The 25,608-nt window shown below is 38.2% G+C and overlaps 1 protein-coding gene across 1 annotated transcript in view; it reads right to left on the reverse strand.

Annotated features, from left to right (window-relative positions):
- Positions 1 to 407: 407 nt before the first annotated feature.
- Positions 408 to 25,608, reverse strand: part of LOC107657551 (mediator of RNA polymerase II transcription subunit 13-like) — a 37,586-nt gene continuing 12,385 nt past the window's right edge. Inside the window, exons 4-31 of the mRNA XM_016445690.1 lie at positions 23,462 to 23,607; positions 20,333 to 20,530; positions 20,054 to 20,248; positions 19,363 to 19,522; positions 19,138 to 19,245; positions 18,333 to 19,037; positions 17,106 to 17,322; positions 16,992 to 17,022; positions 16,774 to 16,895; positions 16,372 to 16,456; positions 15,131 to 15,324; positions 14,839 to 15,038; positions 11,145 to 12,049; positions 9,720 to 9,887; positions 9,416 to 9,639; positions 8,690 to 8,879; positions 8,255 to 8,603; positions 7,957 to 8,173; positions 7,684 to 7,875; positions 4,716 to 4,939; positions 4,484 to 4,626; positions 4,245 to 4,403; positions 3,968 to 4,094; positions 3,905 to 3,921; positions 3,664 to 3,824; positions 2,895 to 3,059; positions 2,665 to 2,765; positions 408 to 1,289 (exon numbers count right to left, since the gene is read on the reverse strand). Coding sequence (XP_016301176.1) covers positions 1,157 to 1,289; positions 2,665 to 2,765; positions 2,895 to 3,059; positions 3,664 to 3,824; positions 3,905 to 3,921; positions 3,968 to 4,094; positions 4,245 to 4,403; positions 4,484 to 4,626; positions 4,716 to 4,939; positions 7,684 to 7,875; positions 7,957 to 8,173; positions 8,255 to 8,603; positions 8,690 to 8,879; positions 9,416 to 9,639; positions 9,720 to 9,887; positions 11,145 to 12,049; positions 14,839 to 15,038; positions 15,131 to 15,324; positions 16,372 to 16,456; positions 16,774 to 16,895; positions 16,992 to 17,022; positions 17,106 to 17,322; positions 18,333 to 19,037; positions 19,138 to 19,245; positions 19,363 to 19,522; positions 20,054 to 20,248; positions 20,333 to 20,530; positions 23,462 to 23,607 — 5,836 coding nt within the window. The 3' untranslated portion in view covers positions 408 to 1,156. The remainder of the gene's footprint in view (positions 1,290 to 2,664; positions 2,766 to 2,894; positions 3,060 to 3,663; positions 3,825 to 3,904; positions 3,922 to 3,967; positions 4,095 to 4,244; positions 4,404 to 4,483; positions 4,627 to 4,715; positions 4,940 to 7,683; positions 7,876 to 7,956; positions 8,174 to 8,254; positions 8,604 to 8,689; positions 8,880 to 9,415; positions 9,640 to 9,719; positions 9,888 to 11,144; positions 12,050 to 14,838; positions 15,039 to 15,130; positions 15,325 to 16,371; positions 16,457 to 16,773; positions 16,896 to 16,991; positions 17,023 to 17,105; positions 17,323 to 18,332; positions 19,038 to 19,137; positions 19,246 to 19,362; positions 19,523 to 20,053; positions 20,249 to 20,332; positions 20,531 to 23,461; positions 23,608 to 25,608) is intronic.

The raw sequence follows: 25,608 nt of genomic DNA on the forward strand, positions 1-25,608 counted from the left end.
GAGTCAGGAGAAAAAAAATATATTAATTCCTCAGGAGCCATAACCATCATGTCAAAAGTAGTGACGAAAATATAGAGAGTGATGCAGTGCCCAGTATCTCAATGAACAGTTAGAATACTATTAACACAACACAACACATTCACAGCTCAACCTCTGGTTCTGCTCCATCAGAAAAGGAGCGCATATGCACAACCAGTCGCCAGGACACACAAACAGGCCTGATGAGAATAGCACCTTGTCATTTCACAGGGATTTGAGCAGAATAAATACACAGCAGTTTCTCCCTTGAGGGCTTATCATACCTGGAGAGTATGATGAAACCTCCTGCAATATGGTGTCTCATTTTTTCCTTAGAAACCCAAGATATTTGTTCAAAATTAAGCAGGATGTGCAATGACGACCACAGGTTTCAGGTTTTACACACTTTATTCCTAAAACATTGGCTGCACCATCCATAGCGGCACACAATTGTATTTACACATTTATATACACACACAATTCTCTAAATTTGTGATATAAAATATATAATCCGACAATGTACCTCTTGTCCTCTTATTTGAACACATTAAATTGCTGTACAGGAATTCTGTAGCTACAGCCTATCTTAAAGTCCCCACCACACAAAGGTAAGAACGTGAGCTCCTGTATACTTCATCTGTACACTATGACAGTAAAAATTGTGGAGAAAATATTTCTCTAAATATTCCTCTAAAGCAACCTACAGCAAATTCACTTGTCGGTTCTGTAATTAAGACAATTACATACATGACAAACCATTTTCAATTCATTTAGGAAGGCAATATGCAGCTTCCTGTCTTTATATAATATAAAAGTTTAAGAAATTACACATTTAAAAACGTACAATAAATAAGATATATGCAGGCATTTCAACTGGATAAAACCTGACCCAAACTGCACTTTCAGGCCATTATCAGGACTTGAGTCCACTGAGATGGACTAGTTCCTTTTCCTCCAGTTGTTGTGAGATGGACACTTGGCATGAACTGGGCAGCCTGGCATTGCCATAAGTGCGCTGTCTGATTGAAGTTGGTTTGCCCAGCTGTGTCCACAGCGGCAGTGCAGTGCAGTGATGCTGTGTCTCTGCGGGGTCTGTTGTGAGAAATCATGGCAACAGTTGTGCAGAACCCCTCGTTTGTTAGAGCATGTTCATTATAAAGTTGTACATTTGGTTGAGCACAACAAAGTGCACGGGCAGACAAGAGCGCCGGTCCTGAGTCGCTGGGTCACAGGTCAGCCATGACAGGGCGTTGTACTGTTCCAGCACAAATCTGCATAAAGACAAAATGTGAGAAATCCATTATTATTATAATAATTATTATTAATATATATGTGTATATATATATATATATATATATATATGTATATATATATGTATATTTGAAAAAGTGGATAGTTCATCTAAAAAGTTCATTCATTACACATCATGTCATTCCAAACTTGCTCTCATTTTCAAAACACAAAAAATATTTAGGCATAAATTTAAGATTTATGTATCTGAATTGCGTAAAAACTTCCCATCCATTTGGATTCCACAATTTTACCATAAACAAACAAACTTAATGTGATGTATTTTGGTCAGTCATAGAATTTCTTCACTCAAACAAAAAACCATAGCATAATGCTATTATTTACTATTGCATCTATTTAATTGAGCTGATTCTAAGACATTTGAATAAATGCATTGTGAAAATGTAACTTAATATTTTCAAAATGCATTTATTCAAATTGCTTAGAATCAGCATAAATCTGTTCACTGTGAAAAATTTGGGTGAGCTATCCCTTTAAATTTAGGCCTCCTTTTTAATGAAACCTTCATATAAAGTCCATTTCATTAAAACTTTGTCAAAAGTAATCCATATGAAACAAGTGGTTTAAGAGACACATTCTCTTTCTAAAAAGAATTAATTTAGACTTTTATTCAAATATTAACACTGATCAACGTACACCCATTGAGCCTCTGTTGACCACATTAGATGAGATTTGTGATCAGAGGCCTTAATTGTTCATCATTTGAAGCAGCGGTTCTCAACAAGGGGCCTCTACAAACTTCCAGAGGGGCCCCAATACATCTTAAAACTATTTAAATGTAGTTATATTAACATATCTTAATTAAAATGCTGAAAATATGTCATATCTCCTTAGAATGTCATGTTCATGTCTTCTCAGAAGACTTGGATTAACTGCTTGATTCATATGGATTTCTTTAACGTTTTTATGAAAATTTTTTAAGCAGCAACATTTTGGTGGAATGAAATTTTGAATGAAGGGACTGAAATCGTAGGTTTCATCAAAAATATCTTCATTTGTGTTTTTTAAATGAGTGAAAGTCTTGTGGGTTTGACTTTTGTTTGACAACATGACGGCGAGTAAATTATGACTGTGGGTGAACTATATCTTTAAAGAAATGGTGTTTGATGCCTTTAAAAGAAAGACTTTTTTTGAAAGCCAATTTATTCATAAATCAAATCCAGTCTGGGATGGTTCATAAATCAGTTGTGATCCTTGTCATCTCGAATTATCGACGCTCCAACAAGTATGAAAAATGAGGATTACACCATGTGGGAAATTTTTTATAAATGTACAGAAATATATTAGAGACATGGGATATAGGGAAGAGTGGCTGTAAGGGGTCCAAGCTGATACCTGAGCACATCTGAGGTATGGCTGGAGTCCAGAGGGTGAGTGTGTTTACTGTGCAGCAACTCATCTGACTGCACTGATGAAACATTAAGGTGCAGAGAAGCCTGACAGGAAGACAGAAACATTCATTATACTACACCTTTGCAGCTCTGTTAAATAGATTAGATTGTGAAACATGATTTGGACAATAAAGCTGTAATGTATCTCTATAGTGAATTGATTATTACATTTACCTTCAGGAAGAGAGGACATTGGTTCTTTGCTTGTGGGCAGGAGGACCAGAACCAGTCAGGCAGTGGGCCAGATTTAGCCGTCGACACAAAGTAGCCCAGAGCCATGGGCTGCTGGAGGATGTTGGGAGACTCGTCGTGAGACTCCATCCTGTCTGTGCTCTGGCCCTGAGGACGGGGAGAGAGACAGTGCGAGGGTGAATTCACAGCTTTGACAAATTATTTTAGGCACTTAATACAGTTATGTAAAAGTATGGATAAAATTCAAAATAATTTCTCATTACTCCTAAACTTAGATTCCTGATATTGAGATATACGAGATATTGAGCACACCATCAAAAATAAAAAAAAACTTTTATTAACCAAAAATGCTAGAAATTGAACCGTTTTATTTGAAAGATTTCTATTTCAAATAAACGCTGCTCTTTTAAACTTTCTATTCATCAAAAAAGTGTTTCCACTAAAAATATTAAGCAGCAAAACAGTTATCAATACTGATAAAAATAAGAAATTGTTTAGAATGATTTCTGAAGAATCATGTGAAACTGAAGACGGGAGTAATGATGCTGAAAATTCAGCTTCACGTCACAGGAATAAATTACATTCTAAAATATATTTAAATAAATGTAATAAGAAATTGTAATAATATTTCACAATATTACTCTTTTTACTGTATTTTTAACAAATAAATGCAGCCTTATTGAGCATAAGAGACTTCTTGACTGCTATTGTATGTAGAAATTCTTCAAAAGGACAGAGCAAATCAATTTACCTTGCTGCCGTCTCCTCCGTGGTGGTAATGTGAGCCTGGCGACTGTACCGGGGAGGTGGTGGGAGAGTTGGGTATGATGTTAATGAGATCAGGATCAACCAGGTCATTCTCTGACAGCAGGTCTAAGATCCCATCCATGCCGCCCATTCCATCTGTGACATCTGCAAACACAATGAGAACTTATATTAGCCTGCTATAAATACAATAAGTGTTCGGTGGGGTAGATGTGAAAGTGTCTGACCGTTGTTGGGATTGAAGGCCTGGAGGCCGGCAGAAGGGGGGAACACGAGGATGGGGATTGAAGGCCTGGAGGCCGGCAGAAGTGGGGAACACGAGGATGTGAGTGCAGGAGGTGTCCTGAGGAGTGTTTAACTGGGACTGCATGTTCAGGGTCGTGCTGCGGCCAAACACGGAGCCCGTGGACACGGAGTCTATGGAGAGAAAGAAAATGGAAGGAAATCATGAACTTCCATCAAATACTCACCATTAGTTTCTAAAGGTCTGAATGGATACAGTAAACAAAGACAAAGTACAGCCAAATGCAGAACAACCGCTCTGTGTGAAAGCGCCACATTAATTACCTGGCATGATGACAAAGGATGCCTGTGGTTCCATGGCGACTAGACAGGTACTGAGGATGCTGGGACTGTCTGCGGCAGAGATGCCGCACATCCTGCACATTTCCTTCAGTCGTCTGCTGAGAGACTGCAAGTTTCGCCTACTCAACATAATACTCCAATCTGATTGGAGCAAAAACAGCAGTTAGATCAAAAGCAAAGGGCACATGATGCCAAACAATTTGAATAATTGCAAAACCTACCACGTAATTCCCCGTGACCTATCCTTCCGAGCCGGCCAATCACAATGCGCCAAGGAAGTGAGGTCATCTGTACGAGACCCAGGCACCATTCCCAAAGCTTCTGAAGGCCCTGCCGTCGTGCAGAGCCCTTTTTCCTCCGAGCTCTGTGTGAGAAAACACAAACACCCGTCACAAACAGAGGCCTGGGCTTGAGCAAACTAAGCCAATCAAAGACCAACTCTTGAGTGCTCACCGGTTGGGTACGTCAATGCTGATGACGCAGGTTTCCAGCAGCTCTCCGTACTGGTCTGTGCATGAAGCCAGGAGCCACCTCTGGTCATGTGACAGGCAGTAGGCCACAAACAGCACGTTGTATTTCTGGGAAGCCTCTCCAAAAGTCTCACCCAGCTCTTTCTGCTTGTCCTTCACTGGTGCCAGGATGAACGGTGGTGCGTAGAGATGTAAACACTCGGGTCTCTGAGGAGGACAAGGACCAAGAGGTCAATATTATAATATATACACAGTCCTATTTCTCAATATTTTTCTATGTATGAAAACTGCAAAATGGCAGTTGCTCCAGGAAAATTATTTGTGTCTCAGGTTGAATTTCCTGCCTTATTTTTTCTTTTTTGATGCCACAGACCCCAAAATAAGATGTTCCCTTTGTGAAACACCCCATTTTAAAGCATAAAGGCAGCTATACACTTCTGGTTAAAAGCTCAAGAAACATCTTTTATTATTATCAATGTTGAAAAGAGTTTTTGCTTCTTAAAGGGATAGTTTACTCACCCTCAAGCCATCCTAGGTGTATATGGCTTTCTTCTTTCAGACGAATTCAATCCGAGTTATATAAAAAAATGTCCTGGCTCTTCCAAGCTTTATAATGGCAATGATGTCCTACATCATACGCTGGAACGGCACTCTCTAGTGAATGTGCGTACAACAGTTAGTGGAAGCTAGAGATTACAGTTAAAGTTTTAAATATGGATATTTTTCTTAAACAACGCATCGATTCGCTTTAGAAGGCCTTTATTAACTCCCCGGAGCTGTGTGGAGTACTTTTCATTATGGATGGATGCACTTTATTTTGCTTCAAAATCTTGACCACCATTCACTTTCATTATAAAGCTTGGAAAAGCAAGGACATTTTTAAAAATAACTTCGATTGTATTCGTCTGAAAGAAGAAAGTCATATACACCTAGGACGGCGGTTTTTATTCAACAAGAAGGCATTAAAATTAATCAAAAGTGACTGTAAAAGATATTTATAATGTAACAAAAGATTTATATTTCAAATAAATGTTGTTCATTGAACTTTCTATTCATCAGAGAATCCCGAAAAAAGTTTTCAACATTGATAATAGTAATAAAATAGAAAACAGTATTGAAATACAGTTTTGATATTGTAAGTTGTAATAAAATTCCACAATATCACTGTTTTTATCGTATTTTTGATTGCTGAGCAAAAGAGACTTACTATTGAAAAAAAGAGACTTACTAAGAAAAAAATCTTACTATTGCAATTACAAACTTTTGACTTTTTCTTTTTCGATAATATATATTATCATGTATAAAGATACATTTATACTGACAAATAAAAAACTTTTACAAAACAAAATTAATAACAAAATTAATTAACATTTAATAAAATAGAAAACAGTATTGAAATACAGTTTTGATATTGTAAGTTGTAATAAAATTCCACAATATCACTGTTTTTATCGTATTTTTGATTGCTGCGCAAAAGAGACTTACTATTGAAAAAAAAGAGACTTACTAAGAAAAAATCTTACTATTGCAATTATTACAAACTTTTGACTTTTTCTTTTTTTGATAATATATATTATCATGTATAAAGATACATTTATACTGACAAATAACATTTTTTTACAAAACAAAATGAATAACATTTGTTTATAACAACATTTAATTATAATTAGGGCTGTCAGTAGATTAAAATTTGTAATCTAATTAAATCACACCCTTTTTCTGTGATTAATCGCACACTTCATGAAATTAAGCATAGACCATATACCTTGTTCCAAATGTTTATTTTGTCATCATTTGCTATATCCAGCAAAGTAAACCAAAGGATTGAAGGGTGATTCTCAAAAATCTGTATTTTCTGCAAACTTTTTTCAAGATACATTTAGATGTCTTTCAAAAAGGGACTCCAATAGGACACCAAAGAACCAAATGATACAACGAGCCCCTATAAGCACATATGAAAGAAAAACAATGCTAAAAAAAAAAAATCTGAATTGTATAGTATGTGTACAGTACAACAGCAAAGGGATTTTTTACATTTTAGAGAAGTCAAGTTGCGATACCGAACAGGACCACATGGTGATGCCAAAAAAACCTAAACCAACCGCCTGCTGACTGCATAGATCTACTACAGTACAAGGATGCATTCAGTATAACTAAACACAGCAACATACACATGACAAATCAAAACATTATCGTGAATGTGTGTGGAAACAACCTGAATCTACGGAAATGTCTGTGCCGGTGCATAAATACAATGTGCGATCTAGTGTTCTCAAAAGACCCGGTATTTCGGTACCAAGTAAGTCACTTGTTCATTCAACCGATTTCTTCAAACCTCTGAATCATTCAGTAACAAAAACGCCGAGTGTGGCTTGGAGAATGTGCGCAATAATTCTGTTCTGATCTTTGTTTGGAACTATTGTTTTAAGGCCTTATTTTAGGAAAATTTTATTTAAGACATTAAGACTTTTTAAGGACCCGCGGCCACCCTGGTATATTATATTTTCCTTTTACAGCTGCAGACTGAGGAAGATCCTGAAACACACCAGCAAACCCTAAAACAGTGCAAGCTTACTGTACGACTCCTGTACACCACCACAATCGTTTTTAACTTGATTGCAGTCTTCATCCATCAAAAATTTACTAGCGAGACACTAGTTATCCAGTCGAGAAAACATAGTTTGCATGTGTTGTGTTGACAATTACGTTAACGTTGACAACCCTAATGATAATATATAAAAATTAGTACAAAATCTACAAAATAGATGAATAAATGAAAACATCTATAATTAACAGTAATATTTTTCCTCTGAATATTTCCACAGACCTTATAGAACTCCATTGCAGTTTTAGAAATAATGAAAGAAAAAAATTGGTAAATCTGTATTGAAATGTATTTCATTTGAAATTGAAAAACCTTTGTCTAATATATTGGCAATTATTAGGAGTACCTCTTTGCTCTGTAGTGCAGTGTCAATGGCCAGGCCGGGGCCGAAGCCTGTTAGCGTTTTGACATTAGTGGAGGTTGGCAGACGCCGTCTGCACTGAGTGTAAACTGAGAAAGCCAGAGACTTCAGGTGCTGTGCGTATATATGGCGCTCCTCACTCCAGACCGGCTGCAGCAAGTACTGGCTGGGTATAATCTGGCAGAAAAAAACACTGGCTGTTTAGATCCAAGCAACGTGACGTTTCAATCAGAAAGCACGGATCAGATGGATTCTTACTTGGACATATACAGCATTCCTGATGTGAGGAGGAAGAGACTGAAGCATCTCTAGATAACAGCGAAGAAGACCCATCGTCCACACGCTAGAATTGCCGCCTTGGCCTGTCTCCTCATAGCTGAATGGGTTTACGATGTAGATCACTATAGCAGGAGGATAAGTGACAGCGTGGGAGTCTCCATCAGTCGGCACCCCCACCTTCTCTCTCTCCATTGTGCTGCGACACAGATAAATCACGGATCAGAGATCACATCTGAGAGAATCAGTGACAAGATTGTTTGGATGTGAAAGGTGGTACCTCTCTGCGGGCTCAGACTGGACCGGAGGTTGGCTGGTGGCCGATGTGCCGTCACCCAGAGTTCCTGCACTCTGACCACCAGTCGGCTGGCTGGACTGCAAGCTGCCAAATGGAGACAGTGAATTGGGCTTGGAAGATGGCATGGTGCCTATGCCCTGAGAGCAGGAGGAAGAGGAAGAAGGGGTGGATGTGGTGGTAGTGGTGTTAGTGTTGGAGGTGCTGTTGGTAGATGGGGTGGCGTTCTGAGCGGCTGTTATGGGGCTACCAGAGCTGGAAGTGTGTGTAGAGCTGGTCGGGTTTTGCTGGGAAAGCAGTGAGCTGTCCAAAGGCTGGGATGCGAGAATGGACGCTAAAGAGATAAGAAATATTATAAGACTGTTAGATTTACCTTGTCCGGACAACATCGAAGAACTTTTAATTTGCTTCTGCACATACCCAAGTCGTGACAGCACACTTGTGCGTAGAGTTTGAGTTTGTTAAACGCCTCGCTGCTGCCGTTTATGGTTTTTGAGAGCCAGTCAGTGAGAGTCTGATCCGTGAAAGGTTTGGCTCCAGTATCACTCACCGTCACAATGCCATCAGCATGAGACTTAGCGATGGGCTTGTGCTGACCAAGCCGACAGGACTGTCGAACAACAATAAACCGTTAAGTCAATTTTATTTGTATAGCGCTTTTTACAAAAGCAGCTTTACAGAAAAGCATGATATTAATGTTCATAACATCTTAATATACCATCTTTATGCCTAGTCACATTCAGCAGATTAGATTTATATCTACATTTCACCCTACACAGGTATACTGTATGTGGATAGAGTTGGAAATATTTATATATCCAACATCATATAAAAAGCTGGGCAATCACACACACACACATATACATTATATATATTATGTGGACCAGCAGATGATCCAGGGATACTGGTTAACTTATGATGCTATTAAGCTTTGAACCTGTCACACACACAAACACACACACACACACACACACATTCTCTGTGGCTGGTTGCTGGGTCAGCAGTCCTTATAGTATTGCACTGAATGATCTTTTGAGGAAATAAATTAGGCAGTTGAGATTTCCTATATAGTATATAATAGTTTTATGCAAGTGTACAATTCAAATGAGGATAAAGTTGGACATAATATATATTATTAGTTCTAACCTCATATACAGCTGTCAAGTCTCTGAAGAAAGTTTTTGCTCCATTAAGCAGTGCTTCGTTGTCGGGACACACCACCATATATTCGATATCCTGCTGAGAGCTGTACGGGTCCAACAGAAGCTTCTCCCAGTATGGCAGAGCAAAAGGAGACAGCACCACATAGTCATACTCGTAACCTACCAGTAAGGTGGGAATGGGGAGGGGCTCTGGAGATTCATCTGTGCCTGAGAGAAAAGAGTTGTGTAAATGTGCCTGTATCATTTATAAACGATGCAGAGGATGGTGTCAGTTGAGTTATGCCTACCGTACGATCCCCTGCCAGCCATCTTGTGGAACTGCTGCCATGTGAGGGGGCCCTGGACTCCCCAAGAGCGCACAGACCTCTTCTTCTGAATGGTGTCCTGCAGGACGGGCTGCAGTGACAGAAGCATCCTCAGCACATCCTGAGAGAACAGCATGCTCATATCGAAAGCTGCAAGAACACAGAGAGAGTAGTGTTTTACAAACACACCAGATTTGACTTCAAACAGATTCACTGCTTAACACATTTAGTTTGAGCAGGGTTCCAGACTCATTCTTCCCCTCTTTTCTCTCTTGTCGCAATATTTTTTATTAATTTTTTAGCGCCGAAATATGGGATTAATCAATGCATGCTGATGAACTTTTATCAATTTATAGTTATATATCATAGTTTATAGTTATATATCTTTTTCATCAGTAGTATTATTTGTGATTTGAATTTTGTGAACGGGAGTTCCTCTTTTGCTGTGTTATAAGCCGGGCTTCGGGTGCTTTCACTTTCGAATTTGCGATCTTGTTGTCATGTTTTACAAGAAAAGATAATTGTCTGTTTTGCTTACATACATCTACACCAGTGCGACCTCTAAAAAAGATTAGTCGCACCAGCAGGAAAAATGGTTGCAAAATGTGACTATTTGCAAATTCTGCAAGTAACCTACAAAACAGCTTTCTCAAACAGGGCTCCAGACTGCGACTTTTTACTTTTTAAATGCATTCTGATCTTTTTGTGAACAAATAGTCATAACTAGATCGCTCTGGTAACACATGCTGGATCATTTCGCCCTTTTCTTACAATTGACTGCCAAGCTCACATTCTGTTCTGCCTTCATCCAATCAACAACCGGTGGACTGAACCAAATCCTGCCCTATATTTGTTTCTTTTCCGATTATCGGTTTCATTCGGATGTACATCACAAATACAGAACAAATGATCTGTCGCTACTTCAAATTCAGTGTGACTTTAAGCTGGTCTTCGAGATGGTCTTTGATTCCAAAATCAAATAAAAATTAATCCTATTAAGATTAATACATTCCTGGACTTAATGTAAATTGATGCATGTTATTTCAAAGAAAATATTGCAACAGCTCCCCAATAAATAAATTAATGAATACACAAAAAAAAAAATATGAACAATTAAAAAAATCCCACAATTTAACAACTCCAAGTCCTTTTTATTCAATTCTACTCTCCAACCACCATAGAAAACACTTTGAACAAGCTGATTAAGCATTTTAAATTCATACTAGAGTTAAATTATTTGAATATATTGCTAATGTATTAAACTATTTTTAGTCATCTTGTGGACCCCTGGTGGGAGCTGGCTTTTTGGTTTTGAACCACTGTTAAAAACCTTGCACTGAATGAGCAGTGTAAAAATAAAAGAACAACAACTAAAAAAAAATGTAACATCACAAGAGGAAGTCTCACCATTGCGTTTGGCCCAGTGGTGTAAAGAGGAGCTCTTGACCAGCGTCTCATCGACTTTTCCCCCAGACATGTTGTCCATGAACTGTCTGCCATGCTCCAGTGCCAAGTAGCAGTCACTGTAATAGTCCCTCTCCTCCAGGCGCATGGGGGTCTTGAGACTGGTGCTGGGATGTTCTGGCCTGATGATGGGGGAGAAGGGGTTAGTGCACAGGTCCTGCAGCAAGAGGATTAGATCATCCGGGACTTGCTCTTTAAGGGCCGCCCTTATCTGAAGGGAGGCTGTGTGTACAGCCTCAAAGTGCTTCTCAGTCTCCCGTCCAGCATCTGAACCCCTTCCCATGATGTCCAGCTCATCCTCCAGAAAGAGGCCGGCCCCGTTTCCATAGCGACGGTTCATGACTGCGCTAAAACCGCAAGAGCAGGGGTCCATGCTTGAGTACTGCGAGTCCATGTTAGGATCGCTGATGTAGACGCCCACATCTGCCCCCGTAATGTTCATGTTGCAGACGCAGATGCAACAGCTGTCAAAGTTGCAGTCCTTGAAGAGGTTCATGACCGACTCGGAGAGGATGAGGGTGACGTACAGGCTGTGAGCTTCCGGGATGGAGGGCACGGTGGCCGGCTCCACTGAATTTAAAGGTCGGCAGGTGGAGGGTGTAGAGGCGGGAGAATAGAGGTCGGAGTTCTCGTATTTCAGCGAGCCCTGGACGCTGGCAGGGCCTCTGGGGGTGCGTGGGGTCCGGGGTGTCCGTGGCGTTGGGGCGGAGATTCGAGGGGTGGCAGGGGAGGGCAGGATGCCAGCGCCGCAATTGCTGGGCGGGGCGCTGTTGGACATAAAGGTGTTGTGTGTCTGAGGGGTGCAGCTCTGGTCCTGCTCAACTGCACTTCCTACACTAGGGATGTTACTGTTGAAGAAGAGGAGAAAGTGTCACATATAGTGGCTAAAATATCAAACCAACTGGCATTTACTCTGATGATAAATAGCACAAGTATACATTTCAAGCCAAATATAAGACAGAAATAAGACTGTTTGGTTTAAAATGATAAAACAATAGATATACTGTCTAAAATTATGGGAAAAAACATAGTTGGGTACTTTCTGCTTGTCACACAGTGGTATCTTTAGTCACCTCCTCAAATCCTCATCAAGTCAATTCAATTCAGGGAGACATGATCCAATTCCCAAACGATTCCTGATTCACTGTTTAAATTATTTAAAGTGATTCACTGTCAAAATCTGTGTAAAGATTCAGCATAAAGGCCTCTTCTAAAGCATAAAAGCATCTTATGTCTGCTCTGACTAGCCAATAGAAACAGATTAAGAAGGTATAGTAAAGTGGCTCTTTGGATGTGCACAAGAAAGATTTTTGAGTGTGATCCATTGTGTCCCAAGATAACATTAAAAAAGTATGGGCTGGTCAAATTTTCTTAATGTTTTTGAAAGAAGTCTCTTATGCTCACCAAGGCTGCATTTTTTTATCAAAAAATATAGTAAAACAGCAATACTGTGAAATATTATTATTAAAATAACTTAAAATAAAATAATATATTAAAACATATATATATATATATATATATATATATTCCTGTCATGGCAAAGTTGAATTTTCAGCATTACTCCTGTTTTCAGTAGGGATGCACCGAAATGAAAATTCTGGGCCGAACCCGAAAATTCTGGATGCACTTTGCCGAAACCCGAAACCGCTTTGTAAGGATTATTTATTATTTTATTAAATAATATAAAGTAATTTTGCAAGACCTTTTAATTTAACTCAATCATTTTAATGATACTGAATTTCAAAAACAAGCCAATAAAATAACCACACTTCTACTGAAAGTAACACAAAACTGGACAGAATTTATATTAATATTAGTAACACTTTACAATAAGGTTCATTAGTTAACTACTTTAGTTAATGAACTAACAACATTTACTAATGCATTATTAAAATCAACAGTTGTGCTTGTTAACAGTTAATGCACTCTGAATTAACATGAACAACTGTATTATCATTAACTAACATTAAGAAAGATTAATAAATACATTAACTAATGGAACCTTATTGTAAAGTGTTACCTTAATATTGAATATCAATATATTATTTTTATTCACTTCTGTAACTTTTTTTTTTTTTTACTAATTATCCATATAATGTATAGTCCTACAAAGCTATTATTATCAGAGCATATGAGCAGAGCATAGCGTCACGAGAGGGTAGCGACATTTTACCAGCGTTGTCCAGTACCGCAGTACTACAGCATGTTACAGCACAGTAGCGCTACTGCAAACAGGAACAATTATACTACATAGAAATTTCCATTCAGCATGTTATTTGAGCGGACTTTGCTTTTTTGGTGAGGATGAGTGGTACACGAGCACATTCACAGAGCGGAATATTGAGTGTCGCATCAAACCGCGCAGTGACGAGGAGAGTGAAACCTGCGCGCTGAACACTGCCGGGCGGGGCACGCACGCCATATATATTATATGTATATTTTCGGCTCGTATTTTCAGCCGATAATTTTTGGTGGCCGAAAATTCGGTGCATTCCTAGTTTTTAGTGTCACATGATCCTTCAGAAATTTTTCTAATAGGCTGATTTGGTGCCCAAGAAACATTTCTTATTATTATCAAAGTTGAAAATAGTTGTACTGCTTAATATTTTGTTCAAAAGATCTGTATTTATCTTTTGTAACAAATGTCTTTACTGTTACTTTTGATCAATTTAATGCATTTCTACTGAATAAAAGTATAAATTTATATATATATAAAAAAAAAAAAAAAAATTCTTACTGACCCCAAACAACAGTAGTGTTTGTCTGCTCTGAATGGCCAATAGAAACAGAGGTAAATACAGAGTTAATGACAGAATTTTGATTAGTTGCTTTAAGATGTAAAATAAACCATATTCAGCCTTTCATAATTTTCTTTGCTGTGAAACTTATCTGAGGCCTCTGGGTATGTTTGTTTGAACAGTGCATATTCACTATGCTATACTATGCCATTTCTGAAACACTGCACACCACTTTGTGTGCAAAGTGCACCACAAAATTCACAAGTATTATAGAGTCGTTTGAGAAAAAAAACAAAAACAACAACAACCACTAAATCAACGTCTTCTCTTTCTCTTACAGTTTAAGTGAAAAGTACACCTGTGGTTACTCTGCTGGGAACGGACTCACCTGTGGGAATGGACTTCATAAATTCACTAAAATCACCTTGGGAACAGTTCATAAGGTATTGCACAATAGCATAGTTTTTGTTAGTTTTGAATAAGGTGTTCAGAAGTGGCAGAAAAACATCTCAGCATTAAAACAGATGCAGGTACACATTCTAAAAGTTGAGTGTGCTTGGCATCAATGCTCTGGACACATTGCTCAATTAAGGCTGCACTATCATTAATATTGAATTGCTATTTTGGGCTGGCAGCTGCTTGGACCACAAACAGCAGAGAATAGTGTGTTATGTGCTTGTTAAAAACCTGACCCACTTACTTCAACCACCACCTGCTCAATATGCATCCTCCTAAGGTAATTCAATCAATTAAAATCCTTTTAGGCTTTCATACATGCCAACAAGCTGATGAAAGCTTGAATTGAAAAGGTTTGTTTGTTACAAAATAACAATCAACACTGTGAAACACTAAAATCTGCTAGGGAGGAAGAAAAATCCCTAATTTCTTGGCTGTTGTACCTGTCCTTGTTGAGGAAGGTCATGGCTGCCATCGGCTGCAGCATCTCCAGTTTGCCGACTGTCCAGCTGGGCCGGTACACACACTCTTCTGGAAGCTTGATGGGAAGCAGACAATGGCTGGGCAGCGTCTTCAGAGGAGCGTAAAGGGAGCAGCCGATGAGCGCTTGGCAGGACTCTTGCTTAAACACGTAGGAGAAGTCCTGAAAATACAATAAAGAAACAGAGTCTTGCATCACAAAATGCCTCTTCATGAAAATAGTCCTGGGAATTCACAGCAGTAATTAAGTACTACCTTAATCTCTGAGGGTTTGGGGCTGCAGAAACCCTCCTCCACCTCCATCTTGAAGTTCCCGCTGATGGCACCATCCAGAAGAGAGAGGCCAGCCCCTGACTCTGTATTCCCCATGTTTATAGGAGAGTAGCCCATGATGATGTGCTGCTCCAGTGATGGAGGGGTTGGGAACATCTGGTGCAGGTCTGCAGAACCTAGATCAATAAACACACAACGAAGGAACAGAATTTTGGCACTATAAATAGAAAATAGGCAACAGATGCTTGCCATTAACGTCTCAGTCTGTGATGACTTGTGCAGCACTAAAACGGTTTTTGTTTGAGAAAACATGTAGCTCTTGGATTCTGTAGCTCTAAGTAGGAGCAATAAGTAGGAGCTCATGCAATGACTTTTCTAGAATTGCACAGACATTAAAATCCTATGCTATTTCCTAATAAATAATAATAAAAAAAAAATATTTTACTATTATTTATATACTATCATAGTATTAATTAATATTTTTTTTAAATAGTTTTCATTCTAATTTAAGTTTTAGTGACTTAGTTATATTAACTTTAGTACTTTAAGTACTAAAATGAACATTAAAATGAAATAAATTTTACTTCAGTTTTATTTTTAATAAGTTTAGTAACTTAACGTTAACATTTTATTAGATAGTTGCCAAAGCAACTAATTTTTGTTTTTATGTTTACGTTTTATGTTTCAGTCTTCGAATATTTATATTTTATTTTATTTCAGGTTTTATTTCAATTAATGAAAATTTTAATAGGAAGTTTTCAAGTGAATTTAAGCATCACAACATTATAATGTACAAAAAAATCATTTTAAGATTTGCTGAAGATTACAATTAACAGTGTTACTGTTTTTAAAAAATAAACTTTACATGAAGTTAGCTAAAAAATGAGCTTGAACAATATCAGATACCAACATTTTTTTTTAAATCTTTAAATATACTTTTAAAATATATTTAAAAAACAAATATGTGATAATAAATAAATAAATATATTTTTAAAAATATCACTCCAATATCAGCCGATGACCAATATGGTACAAGTATATATAAAACATTTCTACAGATTTAACAGCTTAACGTTAAAAATTCCCACTCTCTCTATGGATAATATGAACTTACATTAACACATTCTAAACCAAACTGCTCACACACTTCCATTAACAGTTATTAGAACAAATGCATCAGTAATGATTCAGATTCAGCAGGGGTCATGAATTGAGGCACATACAAGGCAGGAGGTCTGGCGCTGCAGGTTTTGGTTCTTTCCTACCAAATTTTTCCTCTGCTACACCAGCAGCTCTCCTGGATCCAGGCTGTTTGGAGTAAGACAAAGAAATGCTCACTTTAATTGCTCTACTATTCCCCTAGTTCAGCAAATAAAGAATTTTATGACCACCTACAAGTTTTTATAATCAGGCAGGATGTCCAGCAACAAAGCTCTAATTTGGCTTCAATATGAGTATCACTGTATCCAATAGATTCATTACTGCTGGAGCTTCACAAAGTGTGATTCATACCAAAAATGTATAGAAAACAGTTGATTATGATGTTACGCTTTATTTAAATTAGGACAGCTAGCCATCTCACTTTCCACATCACAGTTAGCTGGTGAGTTCATAAGAGTACTAACCGTCAGGTCATCCTCGTCAGAGTTAAAGAGGTTGTCCAGGTCATTAATGGACACGACCAGATCTGTCTCATGAATCAAACTGGTGGTAGGAAGTGGTTTACTACCACCTGACCCCTGGGCATCTGTGTGAAAAGGTGTGTTCAAGATGACCCTCAGAATCATTTTCAGAAACAATGAAACATTTTTTATCAATTTAAGTGTAAGGAAATAATACGCACCATCAGAAGATGGCAAACTGCCATCATCCCTCTAAAAGCAAAATAAATAAATAAGACTTCTCACTTTGAGAAACATATCATCACAACATTTTTCTAAGAAAATCACTGCCTGACCTTATTTTTCTTCCCAGTCTCCCTCTCGGCTCCTGGTTTTTTGTCTTTATCAGAGCAAGTAAACTCCTCATCTCCTTCCTCAAAAGCATAAGGATCAGATTCATGCTCCTGGTCTCCATCGCACTCAGCTGCAGAGAGATACTGTCTTTTCTTTTGCTCGTACCTCTTCACCAGTTCTTCCGACACTTTCAGAGGCCTTTTGGAGGAGGACATAAACCTGCAAAAAAAAACACCCCACACTATGTTAGACCTTTAGCTGGAAGAAAGTCATACTGAATAACCGATCAGTTACACCAATACTACTTTTACATTTATTTGTTTGTATTTACCATGATAGATAGCTAAATAAATTAACACCCAGGCGAAAATGAAACACTTAAATATTAGTAGTACTAAAAGATTTAGACAGACACATCACTGTAGTTTTTTAAAAGAAATTAGTACTTTAATATATACATTAAAGTGTTAATGTTTTTAATATATTTGTAATCTAAAAATTAAAAAAATAAAAATAAAATGCATTTTAAAATCTAAAACATGCTTATTATTATATTTTTATTATAAAATGCCACATATCAATAAATATATTTTACATAATATCAATAATAATGGTTATAAACCTGCCCTATAGCCAGCCATAGCCACTAAATCAAAACATCAAGTGTGTAGCAAAAACCTGAAGGTAAACTCTCCAGAGACGCTGACATAGTCAGTGGTCATTTTTTCAGTAGCTGTTGACTATTTGTCTGTTCCAGCAAAACATTATTAGGTCACACAGAGTGCACCAGAATATTTGGCCAGGAACAAGGTCCAATTCAACCTATCTGCCCCTGCCATCAACTAACAACCAAGCAAAGCTTTTCAGCAAAGCTGCCTGATGTTATTGACAACCACTGAAGCAAAATGACTTGCAAAATGGCCAAATAAATGTTCTTTATGGAAGCGTAACTTTCCTTACAGTCCGTAATTAAGATGTTAAAAGGCTAACCTATTCTCAGGCAAGTTAGAAAAGCATCCTTTTTCAAAAAAGCAAGGACATGTTTTGAACAGCAATTAAATTTTATTTTTTACGAGGATCCATTCTGCCTGCCAAAAGAAAACTGTTGGTATTCAGTTCAACAAGCCAAATGACTCAATTTATTTTTAATCACACTTCCCAAAGTTGAAAATGTGTTGGTATTTAGTGTCACAATATCACTATTTAGTGCACAAGGCTAGAGAACTCACTCTGTAACCGACACAACACCATCCTGGCCTCCGGCCCTGTTACCATCCTCGAATAGTGTGACCACAGGAAGCTGAGGTGTTTGGAAATCTGCATTCTTCCTACCAGGCACCCTAAAGTACCTCCAGGGGTTATGTGTTGTGTCCTCGTTGGGGTTTATGGCGGAGCCCATGTACACGGTGGCTTCTAGGGACTCTGGGTATGGAGGTGGGCAGGGTAAAGGCATTGGGTCTAGTGGAGAATCATCTGGGGGTTTCTGGGGTACCAGGCAGAGCTCAGAGGAAAGAGGGTAGAAGTGTTGGTGCAAGGGTGAAGAGGAAGTCTTTAGGCCGTCGGCAGTCTCCTCTCCGCGCTCACAAGGGTGCGGGCTGAGCGGCGGGGGCTGAGGGGAGCCAGCCATCTCATCAGTTGAGCTGTGCAGCATTGGGGTCTTGCTGGAGGTGACGTCAGCATGGTGGAGGCTGGGGTAGCAGCTGTCCTCGTGGCCCTGCAGACACAGCCTGTGAACACCATCTCCCTGCTCCAAGTTGGGCTGTTCTTCACATAGAGAGCTGCGGTGGTGGAAGGGCATCTGGGGCCTCTTTTGCTGCTTGTCTCCTTTCTCCAGCTTCTCCGCCATCTTGTGTTTGGTAGAGGGCTGAGGAGGTTGGCCAGCAGATGGAGGATGCCCTGGGGTGCTACATGCCCGCTGTTTCTGGTTCTTAAGCCTGGAATGAAAAGAGAAAGCTCAATGTCATCAGCAGGCTTTCATTCATTAATTTTAGTTAATTACATGTCATTTGTTGCAAATGTGCAGCTTGAGTATACCTTGAGCAACTGCACTGTGACCTTTGAGACAACTCCACAAAGTCCCAAACAGAAGCTTTGTCCGTTACTTCCTCGCAAACTCCATTAGACATGGTTGAAAACTTTCTCCTGCAAAAATAAACCATACCAAACACCTGAAGTTGCTTTGTTCTTACTCAATAAATTTCCCATTGCCAGACAATTTACTCTGGCTGATCAGTTAAGCTGTAGTTTTCATAATCATACTTGTTCTGGGCTCGGTTAATATTGCACTCCTGCCAGACTCGCTCCCCCATTTGGCTGGCTAGCCGGCGGGGGATCTTGCCTCCGTGATGACTGCTGCTGTCCACACTAAAGGCGCCTGACATAGCTGAGAGTTTCACCCATTTCTGGGCAGGCTGAGAAACTGCAATAGAGGAGGAAAAAATCATTACAACTAAATGTTTTGACAGCAACAGAGAATCCAATGTTTTGATTGTCTGGTCTTACTAACGCATAATTCAACATTGAACTTTTCGAAAAATAAATACAAATGAAAACAAAAATAAAACGATAAAAAATTACATTAAATGTATAATTACATCACATAAATAATCACTGTTAAATAATTACCATAAACAGTTATATGACTGCTATATGAAGTTATAGATAATAATAAAAATCACAAACACACACATATTCACAACTTCTCTGGCTTTAAAATGACTCTTATGCTGACAAAAAAATACATGAACTTAATAGTTAAATAAACAATTAAATAATTACAATAGAAAATGCTAGATTTTTTTTATAATATCTTCTGCATCTAAAATGTCAGTTAATGCTGTAATAAGAAAAAAAATCTATAAATCAATCACACTTGTGTAGAACTAAAGTTAAACATTTAGATTTTTTTTCCTTCATTTATTCACAATAACTGAGAATGTAGTAGTGGTACCTGCTTGAGCCTCCTCTGGTGAAGTGGGAGGAGTCAGAGTGACTGACGAGATGCCAGTATCTCCATGGATCATGTGACTGTGCTGACCTCCTGAGTAAGAGCCTGAGGAGGTGGAAGAGCTCACTGGAGCCACGACCGGGATGTCTGACTGGGCCACCAGCACCAGGCTGGCTGGATACACCATCCTCACCCCAGCTGCGCAACATAAATGATTACTTGCACTCGTACTACACATTAATTGAGATGACGTTGAACTCTCAATACGTACAGCTGACTTACCAACAACAACCTCAACAGCAGCCAAGGAATCATCCTCCCAGTCAAGGTCATCCATCTTGTCGTCTGTGACCTCCTTGGTGTTGGGGCCTATGGGATAGAACTGCTTCCATTCTTCAATCAACTTCTGGGTCGGTGGATCTGACAGCTTGAATGACTGGCCCGTCAGAGTCCCACTCAAACCATACGGAGAGAGGATCACTGGAGGAAAACAGGCAGTATACTGTCTCAATGTAATTGCAAGTGTGATACTTCCTGGTAATATCTCTGTTCACTTTGTGGTAACCTGAGAACCTGAGAACATGAGAACGAGAATGCTTAGGGCCACAAAAAAGAAAGCCATAGAACGAAAGTCATGAGCTCTGCCAATAATTCAGTTCACACTAGATCTGAAACAGGACAATAAATAAAGAGCAAAGGTATTTCCTTTTTAAAGTGTTATGAAACATGGTATTAGATGTTAACATATGTCTCGTAATTATATATTATATATAATCTATATATCTATATCTATGTGTTATTCATTAAGATACTATTAGATTTTTATTCATATTTTGAATTTTTTTTTATATTTTGCATTTTGATTTTTTTATTTTATTTTTAGTTTTAGTAATTTTTTTTGTGTTTTGTAGTTTTTAACAGTTTTTGTTTATTTCCATGTCTCTATATATTTTTATTTGTCTCTCTATCTCTATACATATTTTAATTTTATTTAAATTTCATACACCAAGTTAAGCTAGATTAAACTGAGAAATGTTTTTGATATTTTATTTGTTAACATTTATTTCAAATAACAATTTTTATGGTTTTAATTTTAGTTTTCTATATTAACCCTGATATATACTAAATATATTTAAAATAATTTTTAAAACCATTATATATTTTCCCTATGATTGTTAGATGCATAAAATATTAAAAGAACTGCATTTATTTTAATTTTGTATTAGTAGCATTATTAACGTCTTTCCTGTCACTTTTGATCAATTAAGGCATCCTTGCAGAATAAAAGTATTCATTTCTTAAAAGTGTATAATATATTTGCGAACATGAACTGCAATGTGCAGCTCTTTTAAAGCAAAGGAAACTGACTGGAGCACAAACAGTTGCATTATCTCCACTCCTCCTCCTACAACTTCTGAAGCTTTTCTCACCTACAATTATACGTTATTCAAAACTGTGGTGAGATCTGACCTGTGCTGATACAGGGAGTTTCATGACACTTTAACACAAACACACAAGGCAAGTGAAAACTTGGCGTGTCTCAACACGTGTACAAGTAATAAAAATATTCACAACGCAAGAGAGTTCATATATGTTTATATTAGGCTAATTAAGCATATTGTTAGAAGCAAGAAAGATTGTTGCAGTCATAGTAAAAAGAGCAATTTCCATGTAGATAAGTATTACTTGAGAGGATGTTTGGGTCCATTGTTCAAGACAATAAAATATGAAGGGATAATAAGAATGAGTGCACTTGGCATTCGACATTATTGCTTTCGCAAATACATGCAAAAGGAGTCAAGCATAGGCATTAGTTGCCATTTGGGATGCGGTTAATGAACTAAGACAAGCCAGACAACTGAGCACAAGCCCTGTGAATGAGCTCTGCCAAAGTCAATCTTCAGCCATTACAGTGAGAACTGGAAAAAAAAAAAAACACGAAATTAAATCAATCAATCTGTGACTGCTAGCCACTTAGAATGCAGAAAAAACAAGCTTCAGATAAAGAGGTTTGTCATCACCTCTTGAAACAAGGACTCTTCCTTTAAACAAATATTTTACTCTTAATTCAAGTTAAGCCCTATGAGAACTGTGGAATGACTTGAAACCATTTTGGCAGCATGCTATCAACACATCAGAACTTAATTTGTATTTAACCTGGAATATTGCTTTAAAAAGCAACAGCATTTCCAAAGGTGGATTAACGACTGACGTTGATCCCACATAGGACAACAGGTTGAGAAGAAACACAGATGCATATTGTTCAGGGTAAAGCATACTGTTCCAAGCAGTAATGTAAGACACAAGCTTGTGAACTCAGCACGTTGGAGGGAACGGTGGTGATGTAACAAAGCTTAAAGCCAGAGAAGTACTGAACCTGGAAAACACCTCATCAGGACCACAGTGGGGCTACATTGAGATAATGACTATCACAAGAGAAGCAGCATCTCAGAGGTGTTAACATATTGTAGGCCTTCCATTACGGTGCCCTTGAGCAGAGGAGAAAACGTGTTTGCCACCAGTCTGACTGCTGAGGCAACGACAAACCACAAAAAAAGACAACAGAACAAAGGGGAGGGCCTGTCATCTTTTGAGTTTCAACACTAAAGTGTAAATTCCCTCTCAGTGTTTCCCACAGGAATTTGTGAGACTGTGGTGGGTGGTCCTTGATTTTTATTTTATTGATAATTTATTCTCCTCTTGCCTTATATCGAAATCCTCCAACATTTTTGCTTTCTCCTCTGTGCTTCCGCGTTCGTCACTCAATAACGGTGATATAATTTTTAAACACATTCCCGATATTTCGATATACATTACCAGTGTTTCCCATAACGTACATTAATTTATTTGTGGCGTTTGACTTCGTTGAATAAACATGAGCACTGCAAGAAAAGTTTCGATGACATTTTCATTTTTATCTGATAAAATAGCGTTCATGAGCGGATCTGATTTGATTACAGCCATTACTGGGGAAACCGCTAGTTTCATCACTCCAAAAGCGCCTCCTGCTGGCAGAGAATGAATTTGCATTTTCAATAAACCCGTCTCCAGCAACATTATTATACTAATATTATAATGTGCAGCATGAAAAAAAATTATATTTGAGATTTGCTGAAGATTACATTTAACAAATTATTAGTGCTATTAAAAAATTTACTTTAAGTGAGATATAGATCATGGCAAAGGTAACCTAAAGTAAAAGCAGAGGAAATAAGCATGCAAAATTAAATATAGAGTATCAACCAAATAAAAAAAATAAACAAATATTTTGTTAACCAACATGGCATGATTTTTGTGTGCAATATCAATCACACAGCCTTTGCATGTCCTAAGGTTGAGACTACAACATCATGACATAAAAATTCAAGACACAATGTACATACAGAGTCAACTGATCAGCAATGCTCCTACCTTGAACCGAGCTGCTGCTCTGCTGGGCCAAAGTCAGGTGCTCCTCACTCAACAGATAGACAGGCTGGTGTTGGTTAATCTCCACACTGGTGCACACGTTACTGTCTCCATGTACGAAGAACGTGAAGGAGCAGGACAGGTGCTCACTGCAAAGGAGTAGGCACAAATGGAGGATTACTCGAGGGTCTGGAGTTACAGCCTGAGAGAAAGTAGCACACTTCCTGGAGGTCTCTGGGAATGGTGTGTTGACAGCCGAGGTCTTCACAGCGTGTTTACAGGCTTAATGCCCAGAGAGCTACAGTTAGTGACTAAACCTTTGTGACACTGTCACACAGGACACATGTTTTAATCCACTCAATATGTATTGTGATGGTTTTATATATATTTGAGTTTTATGGATTTACATGATGTCTTAGCCATTTCATTGCTCTTAACTGTTTAAGGGTGCTTTCACACTTGGTTTGATTGCCTGGTCTGAACCTGAGTTCGATTGCTCCCTCCTCCCCCTGCTGGACTGCGTTCATATTATTTTATTTGGGTCTGAACCGCGGTGCATTTGCGTCATCAAGTCAGCAGCTGCTTACCCCGTTGCTTAGTAACGACAGTGGAGGAGAAGGCGGCAAAATGCTTAGCATTGCTTTCTTCACTTTTATATTTATGTTTTTGAACCGTTTCCAAAGCTTCAGTACATAACGGCACTTACGTCTGTCTTACGAATGAACTGCAAATGCTCTAAAGAACGCTGAAGGCGAAGAGAAATGAGATATACAGCTCTCTGCCTGCAGCACTTCACTTGAACCGTACACCAGACCACCCCTTTTAAGCGGACTCGGGTACTGCATCGACGTCATTTGAACCCTGTTGCGCACCAAAAGTGCTAGTGTGAAAGCACCCTTAATGTGTGTATGTCTTTAAATGAGTCTGGGTTTGGACAGAAAATAGGAAATGGACAGTATTAAGGAGGCAGCATGACAAGCAAACACTCTCTCACTTACAAATGCGCTGGTGATCACCCATCCTGGACTGTGGAGTTTTATTCTGACTCACCTTTCCAGATTCAAGCTTTTGGACTTTCATTTGGATTGTAAAGACACTGTTTTGTAAACATAATTGGGCTGTAAAGACACTTGCATTGGGACTATCAACACACTGGGACTCATTCAGACTGTTTTAGGGTATGGTGTTCTGAACTATATGCTTTTAACAGCCTGAGGTTTCATAGTCTCATGTGAATATTGTAAATACACCACTGGTTTTCACTTCACAACTGTCGTCTGTCTCATCTTTTTAAACACTCAAAATCTCACATAGTATAATCTGACCCCATTTTAAACTATGTAAACTATGTAGGGCCGGACGTTACACCTTGACTAGGAGTACTATGAAAAGGTTACTACGCGAGTATCCTATTACAAGTTCAGAGTAGGGATGTTCATTTTAACCGTTTAACCGGTTAACCGAGCGTAAGAATTTTGACCGATTAATACAATCATTTAAACGGTTTAAAAAGTCCTTTAATTATTTATTTTTTCAGTAATTTATCAAAATATTTAAAAGGTTTGCTGCATAGTTAAAATACACTACGCGTATAAAAAAATGTGTTTTTAGGGGGAAAAAAACAAGTCGCGTATACGACGCATTTTCTATTTCATTCAGAAATAGGCCTAATGCCGACACGAAATGTTTACAAACATTATAATAAACACTGTAAACATAGCTAGGCTATTTTAGTTCCCCTCACTCCACAACAAATCCTTTCAATTAACAGTATTTAGAAAAGAACAAGAATTAAAAATATAAGAAGCTATAGCAATATAAACGACAAGCCAAAACGAATTCATTTAGGCTAAAACGAAACTGAAACCAACGTTGGGTCTCTCATTCCACACAAAATCAAATGTTTCCATATTCGCGATGTATTTGAATGGCAAATTATTATTTATTATGTACTTCACTCGCGTTCCAATATCCACGTAAAACAAAATGTTTTGCATAACATCACGGTGGTACTGTGATAACACTTAATGGCACAGATCTTACTACATATTTTTTTTTACTAAATAGTTTTTTTTTTCCACATGTTTGACTGACTGTATTTTATTATGATAATGAACAGGCTGCATTGTCAAGGTAGCAAAGCTTAACTG

Source organism: Sinocyclocheilus anshuiensis, unplaced genomic scaffold (assembly GCF_001515605.1).
Source record: "Sinocyclocheilus anshuiensis isolate Anshui unplaced genomic scaffold, SAMN03320099.WGS_v1.1 scaffold255, whole genome shotgun sequence".
Taxonomy (NCBI): Eukaryota; Metazoa; Chordata; class Actinopteri; order Cypriniformes; family Cyprinidae; genus Sinocyclocheilus; species Sinocyclocheilus anshuiensis.